At 36.3% G+C, this 27,394-nt stretch overlaps 1 protein-coding gene across 1 annotated transcript in view; it reads left to right on the forward strand.

Annotated features, from left to right (window-relative positions):
• Window positions 1-5,902: 5,902 nt before the first annotated feature.
• The window catches only part of LOC105215647 (uncharacterized), a 135,762-nt gene continuing 114,270 nt past the window's right edge, over window positions 5,903-27,394 (forward strand). Inside the window, exons 1-2 of the mRNA XM_029042512.2 lie at window positions 5,903-7,218; window positions 18,899-19,176. Coding sequence (XP_028898345.2) covers window positions 19,074-19,176 — 103 coding nt within the window. The 5' untranslated portion in view covers window positions 5,903-7,218; window positions 18,899-19,073. The remainder of the gene's footprint in view (window positions 7,219-18,898; window positions 19,177-27,394) is intronic.

Consider the following 27,394-nt stretch of genomic DNA (forward strand, 5'->3'; position numbering starts at 1 on the left):
GAATTGATTTTTATCGCAAATAAACAAAAAAACAAACGATCAGAAAAAAATAAAACAATTGCGAAAATTTGCAAGAAAAAAATTTTGAGCAAAAATAAAAACAAAAAAAAAGTTTAACATTTTACTTCACTTGCGAATCGGAATGCATGCAGAAAAAAATCGAAGTAACAAATTTAGCAGAATAAAAGAAATAAAATCAACTAAACGGAAAGAAAAATAAAAATAAAAGAAAAATCGAAAAACAAACGAACCGACTTAATCCGCTTAAAGCGAATACCAGGCGCATTGGCTGGGGTTTTACGGACCAATTAGGACATGAAATGGACAGTTGAGCTCTCGCGCAAAGACAAACAAACAAGCGGAGATATTTTAGGCAGAACAAAGCGCTGTGTTGAATTGAGTAGTGCTGCAGCAAAAACAAAGAGCATACAGCAGGAACCGTTCATGTGACATTGGACACATTTGCCGATAGAATGATAAGCGATGCACACACATACAAACCAACGACATAAGTTCGCTGGGCAATGGCAGGAAATCCGCTAGTCGCCGCCAGCAAAATACTTTTAATTTCAGATTTTTTAGTTTTAGTTTGAATTTGTTTTGGCAAAAACAAAAGAATTATCCTCACAGTTACACTCAAATGCCCTCGAATGCTGCAAATCACTGCTAAGTATCGAAGCAGACAAATATCATAAGCGTATTAAAAAATTTCCAGCCGACAATTTTTGTTTTTGTCATTTAATAGGTTTGATTTCATGGAGGTAATGCTTAACTAAAAGAACTAAAGAATTTTCTCAAATAGATTTATATATTTAAAATATCTATTAAAAAAGAAAATTTTTTTTGCACCTATCGGGGAAAGGGGAATACAGACCATGATTCCAGCAAATTATCTATAATGTTCATCAACATTAATAAGCAGTTCTCGAGAAATTTTTAAGATAATCCAGGCCTATAGTTCGAGACCAGACTACTAGAACTGCATTCAAAAAGGGATTTACAGTTGAACTTCCATAACTCGGACATCTATAACTTGAAGATCCCCATAACTCGAACTCTTGCATTGGCAAAAGAAGTTAAATTGCATACAAATTACCTTCCCTAACTCTAAGTCTCTCTAACTCGAAGTTTTTTTATGAATTATGGTGATTCGAGTTAGGGAAGTTCAACTGTATATTGAGATCAGAGGAATCATGGTACGAAACAGCAATGTCCAACCAAGTACAAACAAAATATTCATACATCGGGCTATAATCAAAGCTTCAGCGGTAAAAAAACTAATCTTACCAAGGAGGATTAGCCGAGTTGGCATAGGCTAGACAGAGTGTTGGGCTTCAGTGGTATAAATGGATGATTAATTCGAAAATTATAAATATATTTTTGACAGGGAAACAAACTACTTAGCCTTTAACAATTTTCATGTATACTAGAATCTAGACCCCTTTAAAAATATTATCTACTATAAATATATATCCATCGGGTCTTGGGCATGTTAAAAACACTGTAAATGTTATAATCTCATAGTGATTGAGTTGACAGTACAACAATTGTACTCAATATTTGGAGTTAGGAAGAACTACCTTTTTTGGTTCTTTAAAATAATCTTTCTTTAATAAAACTGATCTACATGTGTTTACAAATCTCAAGTCACTTTCTCGATATACTCGTTTCGTAATTCTAGATAAACTAAAATTTTTCTCTCCTTAATAGGGACAATTTAGAAGAAAATATAGGAAGCTGCTGTTTTCGTGTTCTGGAAATAAATTATTAAGGACAGAAGCTATCTCACAGACAACATCGAAGTAGCGTTAAGATTTCACTAAGCTCAGTAACCTACAAGTTGAAAGACAACCTTTCTTAATATATACTAATTACTGCTTAAAGGAAATTACTTGCAACAATCTTAAATTTACAAGCCACAATATGATACTTAATCAAGGGTTGATAGTTTAAGACATGCTACCTTCTCTCAACTGTTTTCCAATTTTAGTAAACCATGTTGCAACTGATTGGAAAGTAATTAGAAAGGACATTGACCTATTTCTGAATATAAAAGCCGCCGCAGTCTAATTTCACATATCATGCTCATACAATTCTAAGCAAATGTAGAGAAATAACTGCATTACACTACTCATTACATTTGCCACATAGTCATGCAACATGCATGACTTGCAACAATAACTTTCAGTTGTCCTGTCCTTTATCCGAGCACTTTCGAGTCATGGCATGCAAATGCGGTTGAAACAAGTGCGGCACTGAATTTACCTACTAATGCTAGTTTAAGAGGGAGATTGAATGCAGTTGTTGGTATAAACAAACTACAGCTTCATTAAAATAGCACAATGGACCGCCTTATGCCCGAAATGCCAATGCGAGCGCTTACTCAACCGCTGGCTGGTTTTCCGCTCGACTATCGACGATGTGGCATGATTTAATTAACAGAAAGTCGATTTTTATGATTCACTAATTTCGGTGAAAATCAAATAAAACTGTTGCGTTTAATGTCTTCACATACCTGAAGGCTGCCACGACCCTTTCGAGTGTCCGCATACTCGAGTGCAACTGCTCGTGTTGTGGCCTGCTGTTCGCGCGCGCTCACATAAAACTGAAATTCCAGCTTCACCCACCCTTCTTCGCATTTTTACGTGTGCTCAGCCGGATTTTTGGTTTTATTTCATTTCGTTGGCGTTTTTCGAAGGTATTCCCTTCGACAAATATTTTTTTATTTCATTCTTTATTTCACCGCCTTGCTTCCCTTTCGGGTTTGTTTCCCATCTCCTTCGCATTATCTGTTTGCCTTGCTGCTGCTGCTGTGCCATCAATGAACTCACTTGTTCCCAGCTCGGCAAGCGTTGCATGTTATTATCTTCACCGATTTGCTTGTTTTAGCCTAATTACTGATTGTTGCTGTCTCTGCAGCCGTGGCTGTGGCTGTGGCTGCTGGTGCCACTTTATGACCCTTCATCAATCCTTTGGCCCCTGCAATACCCAAATACCGGCGCACAAATATAAATGAAACACAAACAGTTCACTTCATTACTCTATGACTCTTTCTTCTTTCAACCATCCATACCTCTGCTCCCTCCCCTATTCAACGGCTTTGCTCAGTTTTTCAGTTTTGTTTTCCTATGCTGGTGGCTTACTGCCGCTGCCGTTGTGGTTGTTTTTGTCTAATTTAATTGTTATGGTTATTGTAATTCATTGTTGTTGTAATCATTGCGTGGTGTTGTTGTTGTTGCGTGCACCTGTGTTACTTTCATTACATAACCGTCCGATTTTTCCTAATTTCCACCTTAGTTGCGACACACCTTCCTGCCTCGCGGTTTCACCGCCGCACTGGCGCGCCAAATCCACTCGCTTCGCTTGCCTCAACGCAACGCAACGCTCGTCCCAGCTGGACGCTCGCCATCCGGCTGACCTGCGCCGGCTCACACCGCCGCTGAACCGTGTCCGCGCGCTCAGCTGCAATTCATCGCTTTCCATTCGCTCTGCTTTACTTTGCTTTAACGGGTCCGACTTTGTTGTGTCCATTTGTCGGGCCAACGCCGGGTAATAGGGCGTTGCAGAAAGGGTTTCTCGTGCTGGCGCTCGCATTTGGGATTTTTTCATTTCGTTTTTCGCTTGTCTATTTTCACTTCCCGTTCGCCGTGCTTGTCGCTGTTTGTGTTCACATTTAATAAATTCATATTATTTTCCATTTTGCCGGGCAGTGCACTATGCGTTGTTGTTGCTGCTGTTCCGTGCAATAATACCTAGATAAATTCACTGTGTCGTGGCAGAACTTTTTCCGCTTGATTTTTTTATTTTTGCGTGGCAGGGTTGCTTTGATAATTATGCTGGTGATTTTTCTCAATTTTTTTCTCAAATGGAAATGGTTTATTTTTGTTGTTTGTTTTTAATGAAGCGACATTTAAATATGTTTAAGAAATCCCTTTCTGCCATTTAAGCGTTGGCTGAATCTATGCTGCAGCTGATGCAAAGTTAATGAGTTCAGTTGTGTTACCTCGGAAGCAACGCTGCGCTCTTTAAATGGCAATTAGTTCGCAATTTCTATTATGGAAAATTCCTCTGAGGGTACACAAGCGGACGAAATCGTCATAAATATTTACGATTTTAGAGGAAAGTGATTTTATATATAAATACATAACAATTAAAAAATCTATCTAAACCGAAGTTTAGTCCAGGATTCTGGAGTTTACTTTAAAAAAAAATATATCCTGCCAGTTGCTATTTCTATATCAGTGTACCTTCATCGGTTTAAAATGTCACTAGTACTTACGAATATCGACGAAGTTCGACCTACTCGATGATAGACCAAGAGACTTAAATAGTAGTACGACCTCTAGGTTTGAGGACTAACTAAGCCTTCAAGAAATTTTAGTGAAAAAATGTCGGTAAAAAATCCTCATCTAAACATAATAGTCAAGGTTATATGAATCAAAAATAATGAATTCATTACTGGTTGAGTGATACAAGAGTATTTCCTATTACAAGCTATTCAAAAATCTTATATGAACTCAAGATATGAGCTAGGCTTAGAGTTCAAATACGCTCTGCAAACTATTTTTAGAATTAATGCAAATTATAACTGATTAAATTAGATACTTTACGAACATAAAAAAGTCGGCATCACGAAGTGGAACTTACTAACTCTTCCTTCAATCAACTGCATTACACAATTGTAATCACTGCTTATTCATTCTCTTCTTAGTTAGTGTTGAGTTAACAGTGCGCTGTTCTCGTTTGGCAACAAGTGTGGATGCTATCTCTAATATCTCTGTTATACTATTTACAGTTCATGCGCTCTCTTGCCTCTGCATGCCATAGCTACATGTTGAGCAACATCACAACTTCGATATGGAATATTATGCTATAAAGAGCAATTCACCGGACCTGTAGCTAATATTCGAATTTAAATTTTTTGTGTGGAAAATTATGTTTAGAAAAACTGTAGTGAATTCTGTAAAGTTGCTGTATGAAATTTGCTTGCAACATGTTGCCGATTATTGGGTTTTAGTATTGTTCTTTGAAAATATATATATTTATTTTGAAATATTATTTTCCCGTTATTAGATAGAAAAATTAATATAATATTTAGTTCATAACATCTGTTTTTAGCTCAAGAAATTGTTTAAAAATTAATCTATTAAATACAGTAAATAAGGTCCACAACTTGTTTTATAATTGTTATAGAATTTAGGTCTCAAGTGAGTAGTTAAAAATGTTATTTGTGAGGCTTATCAATGGTACTCAACCTTATAACAGTATCACAAATATATTAGTGATTTGAATTCCACATCTCCAAAATACTCGTGCACAGCCGCTGTCAAAAATAAAACTCTCATTGACATTTTCGAAAACCACTTTACTTGCTCTCTCTAACTCTCTAACGCTGTTAAATGATTCAACATACTGCATTATTAACCCGCCTCGCACCTAATTGTAACGCATGCGCGGGAGATATTAATCCACACGATTCCGTTTTAAATACACGAACACTAACTCCAAGAGAGTGCATACAATTCGTTGCACTATTAGCTAGCTAAGCGAGCTGCTCAATGCATTTCGAAGTGTGAAATGTGTAACGAACACAACAGTCGCAATAAACTGGTTCCACGCTGTACATGAGTTCCACACCAAATGCTAAACAGGCAAGCAACCGAACAGTTAACACCAACAAAGAGCCAGCCAAACGACTGCTGAGAATTGGCTGGAGTGTCACTGCTTGTGGTTGTTGTTGTCGTTTTGCAGCCGAACGCTGGAGTACTTCGAATTGGACGAACACACACCTTTGTGCGTGCGTGCGTGCGGGGCGGCTGAGTACGTGTTCGTAGCAGTGTGTGTCGCTTCACTGCAATGTTCTACGCTCGCATTTACTTCGTACGACGCTCGGTTGACTGGTCGATTGCGACAAGCGCTTCGTACGTCTGCTGGTTGGCTGCATTTCATAGTAAAATTCGAAATTCAGTGTTGCCGGGATATTGAAGCGATTTGGTGTCGTTGACGGGTTTTTCGTTGCACGCGTCACACGTACAACGGTACAATCAGCAAAGTAACGCGATATAATTTTTTTGTGCTCGTTCTTTTGGCGAAGCGTAGGCAAGTCTTAGCAGGAATTCTTAAAGCCCTCGATTATATTTAAAATATAGATCATTTCTGTTGCATGAATGAAATTTCGATAGAAACGCATAGCTCGGCGTTGGTTTCAATGAAAGCTTCTCGTTCGTTTGACTTGCGACGTTGGGCGAAGGAGCGGTCGTCGTCGTCATTGTCGTTGCGTGCGTGAATTAACCCGGTTGTGGCACGAAAGAAATTTGCGAGCTAAGCTATTTAGTGCCGTGTGTTGCTGTCGAGTATTTAAGTGCAACAAACAAGTGAGTGAAAATTCGCAAACATTACAACAAACACACGCACGCTCGCACAGAAGTGTGTTGTGAAGTTGTGGGCAGAACTTTACTAATTCAAATTGTGGCAAATATACAAAAGTGTAGCAAATAGCTAGTGCAACAACAACTGCTTAAATACAACAAGCCCATTGTAGAAGAAGTGCTCAGCTGGGATTTACGCATAAAATATGCGCGAAAAAAAATTTAATTTCCAGTGAAATTTGAAATGATTAATGCAAACACGCAGCGTCTGTGGCAAGCAGACACGCAACATTCGTGAATGTAAATTGTGCCAATGTGTATGCGAGGGTCCTTTTAGCCGTGCTTGAAATGTTTTAAATGCCTAATGAATATTAAAGAAATTTTTCATAGCGCACTTTAAGGCGTCAGCGCATATTTATGTGCAGAAAAGGAATAAAAAAATTTCCAACATTTCCGCGCACAAAAACAAATACAAAGAAACAACAACACACTCACACCCACACATACATTGACACCTACAAAACCGATCGAACTTATTAGCCGTGCGTACGTTATGTGCTACTAAAAGGATAAAAACGGATTACCAGCGAATGTCAGGAGCTAATACCCACGCAGTAATGCTTCCTCGTGGTTTATTCGAGTGAAAAGTGTAACAGTGTAGATAACAATATTAAATTTACGCTACAACAACAACAAAGTGAATGTTTAGTTGAAGCGGAAACGGGAAAAATTAGCTGAAATTTCTTGGAAATAAATAATAAATAATAATTTATTTCAGCTGGAAAAGTGTTTCGAGACAACGGCGTAGTGTTTACACCACCCCACAGTTTCGGTGGGTTAAATTGAAAAGGTAGGCTTTAGGGATTAAAGACAATATTTACTTGTATGAAGGCGATTATTTTCTGGTTGCATGACAGTTTGCTGAAGCGTTGGTGTCTCATGACTTAAGGAGTCTCAAGTGCTAAGGAGGGTTTTGAGTTTTAACTGAATTTCCGAAAAAGCGAAAAAAATTGGTTTGGATAATTTGATGAAATTGAACACTAAATGCTTGTAAAGTAGGAATAAGTTTATTAGGATCATTTATAATGTAATGGACTTGTTGGTGGAATTTTCAGAGGAATTCTTAACAAGCAAAAATTGATGGTTTCGTAGTTTTTCTCATTTCGAAAGAGGTGGAGTAAGCTGGAATACCTTCGAAATGAACTGTATTGTGCAATCCTATATATCATTTCGGTTCTTTAAGACATAATTGTATCGAGGTAGGTAGAGGTTAAAACCTCGAGCGAATCAGATGATGTGGACCTTAAAAGTCGATACAAGGGACTTCTAATACGACAGTGCTAAAGTTTAAAAAGAAAACACTAGTGTGTTCCAGCATATTCCAAGAGCATTACACGTCCTTTAAAAAATGGAAATATCAGAATTGAAAAGATAATAAGATCCAGTGAAGCTAGTGCTGAGAGAGCTGCTGAATAGAAAAAAGGAAGCAATCTTATATACATAGTTAAATGGGAAAACCCCATCGAGAGAGCTTACAACTTCTTCCTAATATTATTGCATTCTTTTTTGAAACGTTGGAAGCAAGAAACGTCGAGTTAGGATATTAGGAAACTCCTTGATGATTGATTATTATTATGGATTTCATGAAATTATTATTAACGAATCAAGTTCGATGAAGCAATGAAACGAAATTTTTTTTGGAAACCATGGATAGTTTGAAAGCATCTGATAAATATGAAATTATATCTGTATTGCTAGTTGGACCCTCTGCTAGAGTCAAAAGGAACTCATTACAGTGCAATGTTGAGTGTAGTTTTAAGCAACAGATTTTTGATAGTCATAACAGAGCCAACAATTGTTATACAAATTCGCGGGTAGATTTTAGTTACTGGGGCGCCAAGATTTGAGTTCACTTTTAAGTAAATTAGCGCAAAATAAACACTTTTTATAAAAAAAAAAAAAAAAAAAAAAAATGATATCTTGCTCCGTTTACGAGATATCGAACTTATGCATTGATGCACGTGTTATTTGATTGAATTATGTGATTGAAAATTTGATGGATTTTGTGCCACTGAATAAATATATCTCGATTTATCACGATTGAAGAGGAAATATCCAACGACAAGACATCAAGTCATGATGAAATTGATGATGAAAATTCGCTTCATCTCTTTAACCCGAATCAACACACGATTACCATATGGTAACGCAAAATTTTTCCATTATCACTCACTCAAAAGAGAACGCAAAATTTTAGATCTCTATAAATCATAGATCCCACAATAACTCAGCAACTAAGCACTCACTCTCGTTAACAAAAAATCCAACAAAGAGTCTGTTCCTGTTAACTATCATTCAGCTGTAATCTACTGACCTACACTTAAAGTCTTTAACGAAATCAATATCATGCAACCAAATCCCTTATTTTAACTTTACTTTCTGTCAAAGTACTTTTTTCCACACCATTCTACATATTTTAGTGTGAGATATGACAAAAAAGTTTGCGTTGTAAATATGAAGTAATATGGCAAAAAAAGTGTAGGCTCATAAATAATTTCGCGCTTCACATGAAGGCCGGAAAATTAACCCCAAAAAAAAAGACAAAAAAGACACAGCAAACGTGGCAAGTGAATATGGAGCTAACGAGACAGCACAGCAAACAAAAACGCAACAACTCTCGGGCAAAAAACCAAACAGACAGACAGACAAGACAGCGGGTTGTAACGAGGCAAAAATATGGGTTAACTGAAAAAAGGCACAAAATATAAAAATTGGTAAAGGTTGGAATACGCGCCTGCCGACACCCGCTTTAGTACTACGCTTCTACTCTTGTTGGAATAGAAATGGTGTCATAAAGCAGCAAAAGCGATAAGCCCCAAAAAAAAAATAAATAAATATACAGTACAGTACGCCATTATCCTTTCACACATTCTCCATAAATCCTTTGTCAGTTTGGCGTTTGTGCGCCTAAGAGTATGCTTGTGTGCGTGCTTTATACCTTAATTTCGGCGCTGACATACTCGTATATAATTTTCACACAAAGCCATGCAAATAAGCTGTGGCTGGCTGCTTTTTTTTCTGGTCTGTTGCTTGCTTGCTGGCGCTGCTGAAAGGCGTTCATATGAAGTTATCAGTGAGCTAGAATCTTACTTTACCGCATGTAGTTCGCGCCTCTTTCTTTGTGACGCTTTCATATTATTATTAATATTTTTGTTTTTGTTGTTGCTTGTTGGTTGTTGATGTGCGCCTTTGACTGGTTTAAGCCATTAGTGTGCGCTACCGTGAGGTTGTGTAGTGAAGCGTGGGTGGGGAAAATGTCAGCTCAAATGTATATTTTGTGAATTTTTTGTCGGCCTCTGTGTTGTTTGACTTAGTTTATTTGTATAAACATATTCAATATTACATGCGCATTATTTATGTATTATGACAAATAAAACACTTTCCATCGCATACACACACACACATACCTACATATATCACATACATATATGACCGTAAAGTGACTGTGAGCTTGTTAAGCAAATACACACCCATCTGGCAATGCTGTGAACGCGTTAACTTACAATCGCACGCGCATACACACAGGCATAACGGCACTTTATTTGCATGCAATCGCGCGGCCAGTTCACGCTTAAACCACCGTTGCAAGGCAGACAGGCTCTTGTTGTTGGTGGCGTGCAGCACAACCACATCCGCCACACAGCACTTGCTCGTTAGCGCCACACAACGCTCATCCACCACCTCACACCCCAACACCCGCTTATGCATGCACTTTTCAGTCTATTTGTATTCCGACACGCATTTGTTATGCATCCTCACACCGCTGCCGCAACACACACACACATACACACTCTGAGGCGACCGCGCGCTTTTGCGCTTTGTCCTTTTTTTAAGCGCACTGTGGCCGAACGCTTCGCTTTGGCTTTGCGGTCAGTTCACGTGCGGCGCTTTAGTTAGTCGCTGACTGCTTCTCTGGCTCTAACTGACCCATCACCCACTTGCAACACCCCTTTTTATTTACTCTTTAGCACCCTCGCTCTTTGTTGTTGTTGTTGCTGGTGCCCTTACTCGACTCCTTTCGTCGCTGTATGCATTGTTGTTGTTGCGGTTTTTGTGTGTGAGTTGTGCGCTTGGTAACGGTATTAATAAATGAGTAGCTGCCGCTCTGGTCGTCCCTCGCAAATTCACCGCTGCATAAATTCATACTTACACACATACTTACAGCCATGCCAGGGTACATGCATTGTTAATGCATACGTGCCCATAAATTGACCGGCCACCTTGTTCATGGTTTCCATGTAAAATTTATGCGCATTCCTTTTTTCTTACTCAGAGGTGTGCACTCTACATAGCGGCGCCTCACTACAGGCTGTTGCATGCTAGTTGCTGTGCTCGGTTTGTCGGCATTAAATATTTCATGAATTTTTCACTTACTCTCCGAGTCAAAATTAAATAATATTTCTTACTTAAACGCAACTTCCTTTGCTCGAGGCACAAACTACGACCTTCCGAATTTCTATCTTCCTTTTGCCATTAACTCTTCGATTTTATGCATTTTCTAGTCTGTAGTTTTTTCTCCAACTCGTATTCTTCTCTACTCCGTTTTCTGTCACTCTTTGTTTGGCATTAAATTTATCTTGCGCCATTCCCAAAACTACTTCCCATAAATAATGTTCGGCCTTTTCTTTGATTTAACCGCCTTTTCCTTGCTATCTCTATTTCGTTTCCTATTTTTCTTTCAAATACGCAGCCAACCCTTTGATTTTGATTTATGCGAAAATTCTTTTATTTCGAACTTAGTTTCTCGGAGTTTATTGCAGTTGGATAGACACAAAAGCAATTTTCTACTTTTTGCCCAAATTTAAACACTTTGACTAAAGAAGTAATCGCTGAAATCAATACCCACAAAAACACTATAGTTCACTGCAGTTGATTTTGAGCTCGATTTTTTCATCAATAGTTGTTCATCAAACTCTTTTTGAGGTTATATTAACCGCAATGCTTTCCAAATCTTAACTGTGGAGAAGCGCATTCTCGCCTGATATCTTTGTAAGAAACCAAATTGTTTAACTTACCTCATTCTTATTAGAAATTCTAACCGAAAATCTCCCCAAAAATGGTAGTCTCTCTTAAGGCTAACTATTCATAAAGATGGTCTATTAGAAGAAGGTTTTAAATTATTGCTTACAATTTTTCATTACTTCGATAGTCGAACTCCAAAAAAAATGTGGGAAAGGATCACGACCATCGCAACAGTTCCTTCTGGAATGCGCTACCTTTGCGAAATCTAGGCAAATATTTCATGGATCTCACTTTATTGAAGATCCTCGCGAGTTAGTAGAAGTAAAAAACCTCTACAAGTAGTAGTAGTAGGTTCTAGACGCTTTGTCGATTCTTACATCGACATATATCATTGAAAAATGAAAATTTTAAGCGTCACAAAGGACAGTCTAATGAATTTCATGGCGTGGCGAACAGTCATAGAAACATAATCTAACATAAAAGTATCGATTCCTTCGGGCAACGAATATATCCGCCGATGAGTGCTTTTTTTCTGATAATACTAACTTTCTTACGACTAGAAATCCTTATCTGGCACTGTTACGGTTACCACAAAACCAGATTAACCAGCTTGGCAGAACTCTCTTAAATATATTCCAGACAGTCCAGATTTTAAACTTAGATTCAGCTCCTCTTGTATGTTTTGCACTGTAAAATAACAAGTTACAAGTATGTCTGTCTTCTTAGATCCTCTCTAAAATTTTTCTTTAAAGGATTAAGCAACAAATTGTTTTTTTTTTTTTTCAAATAGTAGGAACTTAACTGACAGATTTAAGAATTTACAATATGTTGCACACTAGCATAACCGTTACTAATACTGTTATCACACCGACTTCCTTCCCCTTCTCACTCAAGCTCACACCTTATTGGTTACCCATAAAATGTTCAAATCTGCTGCCTACGCATTTTTTGCACGCACTCTCCGTTGCTTCAAGTTGTGTCTACCAGCATTAAGTTGGTTCAAGATAGGCGTTATGGTCCCCACAAACACTCCAGCCGCTCATTTCCTGCTGTGTATTGTTTTATTTCCGCTATGCTTACCTTTTTCTAATCCTATTTGACCATCGACACTGTCACGTTTGCCACGCACCTACATATACGGCCAACGCCAGCCACTTTCCATGTAAGCCCACTCCAGCAATCTCGTTTAGCTTTGTGTTGCTTGTTAGCACTTTAGTTGGCTCCTGGTTTTGTGGCTTTTAACTGCTCGTTGACCTCGTGTTGTTATCCTGTTTGCTGTTTGTGTTCGCATTGTTTTCTCCTTTTTATGTGTGTCCTTTTTGCGCTACTTTTTTCTTCGATTTTCGTGTTTTATTTGTTGTTTGTTTTTTACACGCTTGTGTCATTTTCATCGCTATCATTTTACCTGCGCTTTGTTGTTCCTTTTCTAGTGTTGTTGTTTATCCTTTAGCTTATCATTATTTTCACCTTTACCTTTCTCCCCCTTTCGGTCACTGTGTTTTGTTTCTCTTTTTAATTTGCGCTCTTGTTTGCGCCAACACTTACCAAAGCAACAATGTTGTCGCTATAATTTGCTTTGTCTTTGGGGTTTCCACTCCTTCTGACACTATCCTGTAGCCTGTCTGTGCTCTCAGTTAGCCAATATTTGCTTTAACCACAATTTAACATGACCGTTGCGGGTGCTGTTGTCCGCTCTATTAATTAGAAACTATGTAGATGAGAGCGAGATTAGATGTCGTAATGGTTCGGCGATAGTTGTTGTTAGTGGCGCTTAGTGTCAAAGACGGCGAAAGTGATTGGGGTCAGTTCGACGGGAGCGTTGTGTATAATTAGCCATGATTTATAGTTGGAGATAGCATAAAAGAATTGGTGTTTTTGCATTCACTAGGCGTGCTATTTGTTCTTACAAGCATTCGAGAAACATAATAAGGGCAGCAGCTTTGATAAAAAAACATTATCCACAGTAGTGAATACAAATGAGGTGAGGTCTCCATGGAATTTGCGTCACAATTCCTCGCTGGGCACTTTTATTTTATCAACTCAGACCCAACTCCAACAACTTACGCCACACTCTCCTCTTTACTATTTGATATTTATGTCATTTTTTTCGCCGTGCCCACTTGTGGACCGAACAACAATAGCGAGCCTTGTTTACAGTCTAATAAATGTAATGCCATTTTTCAGTTTAATAATTGCATGTTTAATATGCCAACACAAGCAACGCCCCGCCATCAACCAGTAAAATTTAAATGAATGCAGCGGAAGACCCCCCGTACAGTGACAACCCTAGACCACTTAGACTAACCTAAATCATATAACCATGCAACGCGCTAACCGCACTACTAACGGCGCTAATTTTAGCATGTGTGCTAACGAAGCAAACAATATATGCACGAGTATGTGCCACATGCGGTATGAAAAACTGCGGTGTCCACTCACACCCTCAGAGCGACTATTTACTTTCACCGTTATGTCTATTTGAAGTTAGTTTAAATGCTATATGAAAATTATGTCAAAAAGCGTTTGTTGACGCGGTGGGTGGCGCGGCGCGCTTGGCCATTAACGGTTGTTCATATGTGTGCGCGGTGGCGGCCCTAGGACACAAAATTAATGCGCGGCGGGTGTGGAGTAAAAGGTCGCTGTTTATAGAAAATTGGGGAGTTTGTGCAGCGTAATATTTGAATTTGTAACTGTAATTACTTCCGTTATGTGTATATATGTATGAATAATTCTTAAGTAATTATTCTTATAGCCTAACTGTACCTGCTAGTTACTGCTATTTATATTTACATATAAGCTTTGTATAAATAACGGATGCCTAATTATAAAACATATTAATCATAATTAGTCAAGAAATATTATAATTCATATAACAAAGTAACAGTAAAAGCTCTGAAAGAATCATTTTGTGCTCTTATTTCCATTTTTATACCATTAACTGTGTTAAAACAGTTGCGAAAGCATTAAAAAATGTGTGAAAAATATTTTTTGTGCAATTTTTGGGTAATATCAAATGGAGCTTTCACTTATGAAAGCTCTGTCAAAGCTCAAGTAGGAAGTTTTCACATCGGTAAGCTTTTTATTCTCCAGCAAATGATTTTACTATTATATTGTAGTATTCCAGCTTGTTGTGCAAATGAAACTTTCATTTATGAAAGCTCTGTCAAAGCACAAACAAGTCACTTTCACTTCTGTAAGCTAATTTTCATTTGCAAATGGTTTTACTACAATATTGGAGTATTTCAACTAGTTTTGTTACAAATAAAGCTTTCATTTATGAAAGCTCGTCAAAGCACATGTGGGAGCTTTCACTTCCGAAAGTTTTTTTATCACATAAAAACAAAATGTCTAAAACATTGGAGTATTACAGCCAGTTTTTCAAATGAAGCTTTCATTTATGAAAGCTCTGTCAAGGTACAAGTAAGAAGCTTTCACTGTCGTAAACATTTTTTCGACTTTTCTACAATATTGCTGTATTACCGCTTGTGATAACTATCAGGTTTTCGATGTAATTCAAATATTTTAAATTTCACTTGACAACCCGATTCTTCAATTGCTCCCATTTCATTTACCAACACTTAAAAAGTAGCAACGAAAGTGTCCGGAACGATATTTATATGTCAAATCGATTTCTCAGGCACATTAATTCACATTTTCTTACGCTTCCCATGCACTTGATTTACCACACCATCGCCACCGTATCTCCATTTCCTAAGCTGAATCCAACGAAAAGCGAATGTTGATCCGAATTCCATTAACCCATTTCAAATTCGTGTAGCAAAACTATTTTGTAATTCAACATTTAAACTGACATTCATAGCAGCAGTGAAACTAAAATTCCACAACCCCAACAGCCAACTATCATGCCGTAGTTTGGCAAACAAACGGCAAGTGTTACATCAGCCGTGCGCCAGCGTAAGTAAGTAAATACTTCCGTTACAATGTTGTCATTTATCTAAAATGTCACATAAATTAGTTTAGCCGTCAATGCGCATTGTCTTACGATTGCGACTGAGGAAATTTAAGTAGGTAACCGAGTTTTTCTTTACACTTTCCATACACTTTTCCTATTGCTACTTTTGCTGTTTCTGCTTCTATTTCGTCTTCGTCTCTGCTCCGTCTCCGTCTTCGTCGGCTGTCAAATCCTTTTGTGTCTAAACTTTTACTCCCCCAACGCGCTCGCTGCTGCTGGGGGAAATGCGGTGTCATATCGAACATCGAAAGCATATTAGTCAGACACAAGGTGTTGCAAGCAGGGATAAACCGAAAGCTAAGGAAGGGGAAGAAGCGCTTGAGCGAAGCGAGTCTTGTAGAAGCGAGTCAGTCTAAGCAATAAATGTCAGAAACTTAATCTGTAGGGAATACACATTTACAACTAATGCTGCTGCTGTTGTTGTTGTTTCTTTTGTTGTTTGCAAAACTATTGCCAATAGTTGAAGTAAAACAACAAGTGTCTCTCTAATAGCAACAACAACAACAATTTGTTGTCAGTGAAAGTGCATAAATATGCAAGTGTCTGGTGGTTGCATGCATATAGACTTCATGTTGCAAGTCAACAAAGCCATAGACTGCTTGTAATATTATAAGAATTCTTCTTGTTGTTGTTATCATTGTCGTCTACCAGTTGTTGTTTATATATGTATTTGCTGTCATTTGTATATTAGCTCTGTGTCAATAAGTTGTGTGTGTGGCTAATGTAGAACACTTGAAGAAGAATTCTACACAGCCACTTTTTCTTATCCGTCTGTGTCTATTTTTCGGTTTATTTGTCATTCTCCAGGGACTAGGCATGTCGTTTCGTTCGAAAATTATGGTTTCACTTTATACGCATTTCTTTATTGCTGGATGTACATACTTATATGTATGTATGTATGTAAATATATTTGCTTGGGGTTTCTAAGTGTTTTCGAAAAAAGCGGTGTCGTATTACTACTAAAAAATAGCTCATGAAACACAGAAAATATAAAAAATACGAATACGAAATCTCACAGAGATCGAATAAATTATGCCTAGAATTAAGAATTAATATCATTAACTTTGAATTAATTAATTAAACATAATACAGTTAACCCTCTCTTGGGCGGACACTCACCATCCAGCAATTTTTATCCGCCCAATATTGGTATCCGCCTAAAAGAGGGTCATTTGTTCTAAAAATTTAACTGGTGCATGAAAAAATGTCCGTTCAGGGAGGCTTCTCTGTAATATAAACCGCTTTTAACAAAATAACTGTAATATTGAACCATTAAGCAACTTGTATGGTATAATAGTCGTGTTCGATTCGCCATTTTTCTACTGACTAGCTCTAAGCGCTTCTGCTATTGAAAAAAATTCTTTTGAAAGCAATAACAGAGTTGATGAGCGATATATTGAAGTATAAAGAGCCCTCGTTCAAGAGGTATGTCACCTTTCCTTCATGCCACTAAATTTTGTTATACCAGTTTTAGACCAGTTTTACTTTTATGAATGTCAGAGACCAAACTAAGGTTTAAAGCATATCTTCATCTGAGAGAAAAATAATAAAAAACTAAATAATATAAATATACGGTTGAACTTCCAGTACTCGGACATCTGCATATAACTCGAAATTCTCCATAACTCGTACTTTTGGATTGACAATAAAAGTCAGATTTTATACAAATTTCCATCCATAACTCGAAGTTTTATTGTGGATTATGGTGATTTGAGTTAAGGAAGTTCAACTGTATATTCCAAATATAATAAACATGCAGCAAGTTTATTTCCTGTACTCTGTTCGATTCGCCACTCTCCATGGTTTGCCGAATACTCACTTATATTTCAGATTTTTTTTTTAATAAATAATTTTTTCATTCAAAATAATTAAGTTCCCACCTTTAATAAACCGAATCAGGACAACAAGATAAATACAGTCCTTTCTCAGTACACTTGTACTTCACAAGGCAAATTAAATATTTGTTACAAAAATCACCAAACAATTTAGTGGGCGACTCACCCATTTTTTGAACGGAGGCAAAACACAAGTTAATGGACTGTAATGTCGGCTAAGAAGTGATTTCAAAGCGCTCACACGCAAATTGTCACTTTTAGTGAAACAACTACTTGCCACATGCAACAACAACAACAACAACTTCAATTAATTAACTAATTTAATATTGAGCAGGACGCGGGAGGGTGCTTCGTTAGTATTCGTGTAGAACATGAAAAAACAATTTGTGTTAATAAGTACGGAGTCAAGTTCGCTGAGGACGACGCGACATTTGTGGTACAAGCTAATAGAGAAAAATTACTGTTACAGATGATAATTGTTGATACATATGTGTGCGTGCATTTGTATGTACAACATCCCCAGAGTCAATGACACCCACTCAAAGAGCGAGACACACGCACACACACACAGACGTAGCCACAGTCAAAGTAGCCAGTCGAGGGAATAGAGCGGTGGGTAATTTTCACAAATGTATTGGAGTGTATGTATGGGTGTGTGTCCTTTCAAAATGAATACAAATTTGTTTATGAATGTATGTGCGTGTGCATGTGTGTTCGTGTCGTTAATATATTTTAACTGTAACTGTGTCATTAACACAGTCGCTTTGGTGATTTTACAAGTGTCACATATGCGAAGCGCACACAAAAAGGATGACTTCACCCCCCAAATGGGTTCAGGGTCGACAGACATTGCGCTGGAATATGGAATTAAAGCCATTAAGGCGGGTTGTTGCACAGCTGAGTGGGACTTGAGACTGAAGTTGTTGCTGCAATTGTATTGAAATCACAGAAATTTGGCTTTGAAACAACAAAAAGTAGATTTTTCCAAACGAGTGTGTGTCTCTAACTGTAAACAACTGTTAATGGGATTTTAAATATTTTTTTAATTATTTTACAGCTGTTGTAGCAAAGGGTTTTGTTTACAGCCCTAATTGGCTTGCTAAATGTGGTAAAAATTGAGAAAAGTTTAGAAAAATGAAATGGGTGTTAAATGGTGGAAATTTAATGTAGAGAGCCTTTAGTAATTAGAACAGATGGTTTGGGTGCTAAATTAAGAAAAGTTTCGCAGCTAGTTGTATGCTTATGACTTTGATAAAACCTAAAGGCCTCAAACTGACAAAACTTAAGTTTTGAGCATTTTTATTGAGTCCATTTCATATTTTCTGGTAGATTATTGCTTGGAAAATCGACAACTAAAACAAAAAAGATCGCCAAGAGCATATAAACACTATAAAATAATAAGCCACTCAAATAGTCCCTCAAAAAATTACTCATATTTTTTCCGAATTGATAGTCTAAATTTTGCCATATTTTTATTGCTCGTAAAATCGATAACTAAAACAAAAAAAAAAATCGCCAAGAGCATAAACTTTTTTTAAAAACTCTATAAAAAAAACTCATAAACTCTATAAAGAAATAAACTTCTCAAATAAGCACTCAAATAGTCACTCAAAAGATCACTCATATTTTACACATTTTTCTCAATTTGATGAATTTTATTGAGAAAACTTTCTAATGAAACTCACTTTCTTTACTTACAGATACTACAAACAACGCTAAAACTCCAACTTCATCACTACAGTGTTCCGTTAGTTTAAATCACTCAAAATTTAACTCAACTAATAACACCGACAAAAGTGAAATTAATGCACACAAACGCGCACATACATTTTCGTGATATTTGAGAGCAAAATAGTGAAATTAGTGTTGGAGAAAATGTGTAAAAAACGTGCAGCAGCAGCAATTCTGCTGTTAGTGCTGACCATAATTGGCAGTTATCAAACACAGGGTGAACAACACCCGGCGACAGCGGATGAAGGTGAGTGAATTTCAATTTTATTTATTATTTTCAGATTAAAACTTCTTGGAAATAATGTTTGTAAAGAATTTTTAAATGAAAAGTATGTTTATAAGTCTAACATTCATCAACTTCACTCATCCCAATATTGAGTTTTGAATTCTCAAACAGTTTACTAAAATTATCGAAAATCTGAAAATCCAACCCAAATCTCCAGTCTTCGAATTTGAGCGATTTTTAACACTTTTCGTTCATTGCTGTTTTATATTTTTAATTCTCAAACGGTTTATTGACATTTACGAAAATCTGTATATCTAATTCCAAGCTCTCGTATTCCAATTTGTGCGATTTTTAACATTTTTCATTCAAGTGTTTTGACTTTTTGGTTCTCAAAAGGTTAATTAAAAATTTCGAAAATTTTTCAAACCGTTTTTGGGTTCTCGACCTATAATTTGAGTTTAAACGATTTTCGTTCATCGACGAATTGAATTTTTAGTTCTCAAATGGTTTATTAAAATTTTCGAAACCTTGTTAATTTGATTTCGAACTCTTACAATTTGAGCTACTTTGAATAATTTTCGTTCACTGTTACTTTGAATTTATAGTTCTCAAACGGTTTATAAAAAATTTCGAAGTTCTCTCCCAAACTTTGTACAGAAATGCTACCAAACTCATAAAGTATTGTTCTTTAGCCAATAATCTTTTCATTCCCACAGTGTCACGAACTTCACATAAAAAAATTAATAAAATTATAAATTTAATGTATTCCGAAATCAATGCTCATTTGGGATTAGCATGCATACATAATGCCATGCATATGTGCCTATAGCTGAGTACAACAACACTTGCTGCAACCCACGCCGCGTCTTTCAACACCACCCCGCTCCCTCGATACTTATTAAATTTCCACTGGGAAAGTGCATACGACTGACTGTTAAGTGATATCACTACTTCATGGGTAAATAAATTTTCGAATTCTTCGAAGACTTTCTCATACACACATCAGCCTTCACAGGCACTTAGTCTCATTCACGAGTACACGAAATTTAATCCGACTAATAATTATAATATGTTGAAATATTCATATTTACCGCTGCGTTCGGCGCGCAACGCGCAACGCGACTCTGGAAAATATGTACTTGTAATGAGATTTTCCTGCGCGCTCTCATACATACATAATTGGAAATATTTGTAAATTCTCAAGCACTTGAGTACTTCAAAGGCGCTGTGTAACAATTGTTGCTGATGTGATGTGTGTCTGTATTGAAAGAATGCAAGTTAATCCCCTGCCAGGCACGAAGATGCCATCAAAATTATGATTTTTTTTATTAAAAACGCAAACTCTCCGAATAATATATATGTGTACGTGTGTGCTGTGTGGCAAGGGGGAAATGCAGAGCAAAAAAAAAGAAAATCAAAATCTACTAACAAAGTAATTGAAAGTAATCGAAATTTAATCTTATTTAAGCGCATAATCACATAGTCATGTCATGGCAACGAGCAACACCAAGCAAGAACAACAACAAAAACTATAGCATGCACTGGGTCGGAACAAATGCTGTAACATAATGACAAATGTCATTATACGCATTCGCGCTCACACACACACTGGCATGTATGCCTTTATATGTTTGTGTGTGTGTCTCCGTGCAACAACTCACGCATAAATATCCCATAAACGAAAAGCGCTGGCACAAATCGATATTCTTAGCAATTTATTGCTGTGCTTCTTTGCAGAGGCAAATAGGGAAATACTCATATAATTTGGAGTTGCAACGGAAGTGCGGGGTTATGTGGGTGACAAATGCGCATTTACATGCCAAAGTAATCAACACTTTCGGCTTGCAAGTGTCGCTGGCTTAATATGGATGTGCGGGTATACATATGAGTTAACATGACAGAGGTTAGGATATATGTATGTATGTCTGAGAACGAGGAGTAATGTATGAGTCTTGGTCAGGAATTTATTAGAACAGCAAACAAAGTTCGATGTGCCCTGAAAAAAAACCTCTAAAAATTTAGAAGTTGCCACATTTTTTTATTTTACTGAAAAATAAAAAAATATATTTTTTCCAGCCTTGCCACATTTTTTTTTCGTAATACAAAAAATAAAAAAAAAATTAAAAATGACATTTTTAAAATTTTCGAAAAAATTTATTAAAAATAAAAATTATTCTCAAAAATATTTACGCTGGCAAACTATCCTTCTAGCTCAAAAATTATGTTAGCAATTTTTTGTGACACGAAATTAATTTCCAATTTGAACGAAACTGCCTTCTTCGACTTTCGAAGCTGTCAACTCGTACTCACAAAAAGTAACAACGAATATTAAAAACAAAAATAACAATACAACAAAAAAAAAATACAACAATAAAATCGATCAAAAACAGCTGTGTGTGTCGCCAGCCAAGTCGAACATGACTACAAATAATATTGTTGTTATTGTTGTTGCACACGTTGTCAAAGCTGCGTGTTTAAAACATTTGAAAAACTTTTCAACACAAATTTTTAGTCGGAAATTCTAACGACCTTTGTCTAGTACAAAACAAAAAAAAACTATTTGTTTTTGTTATTTAAACATTTTATTTATTTAGTGCCATTGTGGACACGCTGTCGTTACTGTTATTTACAAATAACGCCCCGTCAAGTGTTAATGTTTCAATTTCAATTTCAACGGTATCTCTAACGAAATGTTGTTGTTGGCGTATTTACCGCTTTGTTAACGATTATAACTAAATAATTCGAACTCCATACGGTCTGTGCTCTATTTATTGCCAGCGCACGCCCGCCCTTCGACGTTGCCTCACCTGGCTTTTGATACCGTTATGTTTACATAAGCAACACTTTTCTTCTCCCCTTTTGTTACACCCAATAGGTGTTTGAGTGTTCGCGTTCAAGTACTCTTGAACGCTGCATGAGTGTAGCACTCAACTCCAACTCACGCTTTGCACGCTCACGCTCAAATTGAGCTGTATCGAAATTCGAAAATTATACAAAGTCGTACTTCAAAAAACAATAACTGTAATCATAAATCCATCAAAAGCACTTCAATTTAAGCCATAAGTGCGGTTTAGAGGTTTATAAGAAGGGTGTGCGTATGTTGTTGTCTCTCATTTGAGTGCGTAATGAAAGTGAGCTCCCATGGAAGAAGCGTGCATTGCTCGCTTTTCGGGTCATTTTGTATTGATTATTAAAGTGTTCTTATGAAATATAGCGCTAATTAAATGAAAGAGATATGTAAGTGATGAGTAAATAGAGTCATTACTTTACATGCTGGAAGCTTTATTTGTATAGTCATTGAGATCACTCAATATTGTACTGCTCGCTGTCAAACAGACTTTCAAAACAGCTCTTTTGCTGACGTCACTTTAGCGAACGTTTTAAAGTGAGCCCTCTTTGAAGTATTCTATAAGCCACATTTTATTTTTAAATTATTTAATTAAATTAATATATCCAAAAGCACTTTTCATTTACTTCTCGCTCCAAAATCATAAATCACAAATCTATATAACTTAATTTCGACATTTGCTGACGTCACTTTAGCGAATCGTTGAAATGCTAAGTCTTTTTGATTGCTTCTGAAGCATTTTTCTTTATAAATATCTTTATACACTTTCAATTTCCAATAAAAATTACTCACTGTATGAACTCAACATGTTTTTACCTTTTTTTTCATTAAGTTCTAAAAAATTACAACGCTGAGTCATATGATATTGCAATAGTCCCTGAGCTGTGATCTCTAGCTTCAAATTAGTAGTATTTTTGTCGATATTGGTTCGGTAGTTGACTAGAAAGAGGGATCCTAATGCGACTACGAGAATGTCAGTTGACAGATTGAGCTCTCTATTGAGCGTCGGTTCTTTTGAAAATTTGATATATGTACTTCCAACCTTCCGAAAACTAAAGCTAATTAAGTAGTCTGCTTTAGAAGCCGAAAAATAGCGTTTTTTAGCAATTTTTTTTTTGAAAGGGAAGGAACTGATTGCGGTAAACGGAATTTTAAGACGATAGTGTACTATATTTAAGGCTTAAAAAACAATATTTATTATTAAAAAATATTGGAATTTTTTTAAAGTTGTAAGTGTTTTTCTAGAACGCCTGGAGTCTGCACTTGTAAATCGGTGCCGGCGATGAAGGTCGTGCGATGCAACTGAAACAGTCGAACCAATTTTTTTTTAATTTTTATAAGTTTCTTTTCTTTATGAACTAAAAAAATACCGAAGAACTTATAAAATTCCAAATTTTTTCGAAGTTTGAAAAAAAAATTCACTTTTTTAAGAAAAAAATTTACTTTCAGTTGCAAAACAAGTAGTTTAAATAATACTTTTGTCCAACTTTTTAAGTTCAAATAGAAGATAATTTAATACTCCAGCTAGATCACTTTGATTTTTTTTTGATCGGACATATATCCTTTTTGCTATCGCCGCACCGTTTTCTAACACTTGTGAAAATGAAAACTCGAGAAAACGCGTTTTAAAGTCTGCCTGAGCATTCACACCTGCTCGACGCTCGACCACTAAAACTGCTCTAGCTTCGAAAATATGTCGAATTGGCCTCTGGAATTTTAAAGACATATTCTCAGATGGTTTTGGAAGAGATTTAAAACAAAACAAAAAAATCGATTTTTTGAAGCCTGTAAAGCAGACCTTAAGTGGTACAAAGAGGTGACGGAGCATAGCTTCGATAGCCTTCAAAATAAGCCTTAAATTCTGAATTTTTTTAAATTCAATTTTCGCTCGAAAAAATATCTATAAATAATTGAAAATCAAAACAAAAATGTTTATAAAAAATCATAATAATTCAATCAAAGCAATAAAAATTTCAAAATCACAAACATTTCACGCCTGAATAAACCGCTTATCTCCGTATACTTTATTGAAATAAAACACCGCTTTAAACGCTAATAACGCATAATGCCGCCATTAAAGCGCATTTTAATAACTAATCGTAACGTTTAAGTGGCGTTATATAACAACACTGTGGTTTTGTTATATAATCTTCTAAAAAAATAATAATAATCCTGTTGCACACGAAATCACTGTTAAATGCCTATTATTATTATGAATATTATTCTCATTTTTCCAATTATTTTTAAATTTATTCATGTGCGAAAATGTGCATTACCGCCGAAATTTCCACAATGCACACCGCAATGCAACACAACAACAATAACAACAAAATGCACGAAACAATGCAAAAAACACCACAATGCAAGTGATAAAGCATGCCACAGAAGTTATAATGCGCCATATGTTTGAGCGTAAAATTTTAATTTGCAGAGAGCTCAAGTGTGCGAAAAATTTTCACGCGAAAAACATAATACTGGAAAAACTAAAGCCAACAACAACAAAAACAACAGCAAATATCACCAAATACTTGTGGCTTTCTAATAACATTGTTGTTGGGTTAATTTATGGCGAATTTAAATGCGTAAATGTTGGCTTCGCAAATTAAAAAGCGAAAAGGATTAAAAAATAAAATTCAAAAATTCAAAAAAATAAACATTTTTAGCAGTGATTTTCATATTTTAATAAGGTAGCGTTGCGGCACACTGACGGGTTGTGGCCGCGCTTACCACACAGCAAAAATAATAAGTAATTTTAAGCTTTCAAAGCAGCCGCTTCTTGACTCTAATGCTAGGTGAAAACTATAAAAATAAAATGAATGAATTTTTGCTTGAAATGCTTGCCACTGAGACTATAGTCAAATCAGCGCCCTTCCAACTAACTTGGCCACAACCTTCATTATTTAATTTTTTATGCTTAGCATAATTTTTTGTTTGCATTTTTTATGATTTGATTTTTTTTAGCTTGAGTGTGCGCCACCGCAAAATATGCAAATAAATGTGTGTGGGAATGCATTATGGACAACAAAAACAAAAACAATAAAAAACCACAACATTTAATCAGCTAAATAGGCAAACACAGACACAAAGACATATTCACATAGAGATAGCTGGTATCTGTCTATAATGTGAATAGTTGCTGTGAAAAATTTGAATTTTTTTCTTACGTACAGTTTTTTGTTTGTGGAATGCAAGGAAAATTTGTTTTGCGAAAAAAATTCAACTAATTTCATATAATTAAGGATATTGTGCATATGCTGTGAAAGGCATATTTTGCGGTGTGATGTTTTGTGGTTAGGCTTATCTGCCTTTTGAAAAAAATATTATTTATTTCTGTAATATAATACTGATGTGGCATAATCAAAGCGTTAGTTGCTTAGAAACTGTAATTTTATATAGAAAAGTTAGCTTAAAGGGTTAAAGTGCATAGTAAACTACTGGGCATGGAATTCGACTACAGACCTTTGCCCAAAAAGATCATAGATCAGAGTGAAAACTAAAACTGACAATAAGGTTCATATCATACTCATTCCGAAATATTGCTCAAATTTATAAAACAAACTGATTTTGAGGAGTAACTGAATTGAACTGAGAGAGAAAGAGAGATAGAGTGTCAAAGCAAGTACGAATTCACTAACATCTAGCTTACTTTGGAACATCATCTATATTATCTGATTAGCAGCTCAGGTCTCTCACATGCATATTGTTCATCTAGGTTGTTTTTGTTCTTAAAAAGGTGGAAAGAGGTCTAAAGACTTATGAGAGTGTGTTTTGAAGTCACTACTGTTTTAAAATTCTTCAAAAGGTATATGATACCAGTTGAGGAACAGTTTATATAGTTTTTTGAGAGAGAACAAATAAATATGAACCTTAAAGCATCCCATAATTATGGCATTGTCCCCCTCTAACTAAAATCATAAACTATGTGTTTTTCCTATCGATCTCTAGGCTCACGAAACCCATACCATGCTAACATATAATTAATGAGAGTTTAGTATGTGTTTATTTAAATATTTTCCGATCTATTCTCCAATATACTCTCCTAAAATCCAACTGCGTATAGTTTTGATACCAGTCTTCGATTCGCCAATGTGCTAGCCTTATACTCTTCAGTAATGAATGTAACTAGACTCTCATTTCGCTCTTAAAGTAAGATTTGTGACAAGAGAGCCGAGTTCAAACTCAGCGAGTAGTTAAGTGGCGAATCGAACACGACTAATTTGTTAAAATAAAATTTAAAGGGTTGATGAAAAAATAAAAAAAAAAATAAAAGAATAAATTTTAGAGAATTTCTCAATTATTTTTATTATTTTTTTTTTCAAGAAAATTACCCTAAAAGTGAGCGTGAAGAGTCTAGTGATTTACGCAAAATTTCGGTTTTTCAGCAAAAATTTCACAAAAAAAATTCAAGCAAGTAAGTTTCAAATTTAAAGCACTTAAATTATGTATTTCCCTCGCATCGCTTCAATCATTTCAATTTTATTTTCGTCCTTATTTAAGTAGAGTTCCTTTTAGTACATGTGTATATATGTATTTCTCCTTAGTAAATATTTACACATGTAAACCGCGCATAAATAAATAAAATGGAAAATGTAAGGCATTATTACCGCCAGACGTTGACGTTGAACGGCTCGGCAGTAAGGCAGTCAAACGGACAAACACACTCTCTCTCTCTTTCTCACACACATATGTTTCATATATATGGCAAAAAAATCGCAGTACTTCAAGCACCGGAATTTCCACACTCCTGCCGCGTCTCGACACACCGTGACAAGGACATATGTGCTATATGCCACATGCGGCGCTCCGAAGCGCTACAATGATAAACGACACGAAGGGCACTGAGCTGTGCTGTGCGCGAACTGTTGAAATGAAATGGCTAACTAAAACTGCTATCACGAAATAGAAATGAGCAAAAAATACTGTTGAATAATAACAGCGTGGAAAATCACAACGCTGACATTGGCACACATATGTCACACACCGCAATAATATGTGGCACACGAGAGAAAAACTTGTCACCAACACACATACGCGCGTTGGCGAAAACCAGCGCTGTGACGCGGTGAAAGGAGCTGCAAGATTATGGCGGATAAACCGCGCAAATATTCTGTGTTTAGTTGGTCGCTGAGGGAAACTAAAGCGAGGAAAGCTTGTATTCAACAGACAGACAAAGCGAAATTACCTAGCTGTTGAAGCCGCCTCAGCGCCACACCGTGCGTGTGTGTTTGTGGCAAGGATGAGCCTTGTTTTGGTTATAAAAGTGCGCGCCACAGTGAAGCCACGCAACCAAAACAGCCGCGCCTCGTGCGAGTGGACCGAGCAGTGCAGCCAGTGTTGCCACGTAGGTTATTATGTGAGCGCGCTATTGGGGCTTATGAGTAAATTGGCGTG

This window comes from Zeugodacus cucurbitae, chromosome 6, assembly GCF_028554725.1.
Source record: "Zeugodacus cucurbitae isolate PBARC_wt_2022May chromosome 6, idZeuCucr1.2, whole genome shotgun sequence".
Taxonomy (NCBI): domain Eukaryota; kingdom Metazoa; phylum Arthropoda; class Insecta; order Diptera; family Tephritidae; genus Zeugodacus; species Zeugodacus cucurbitae.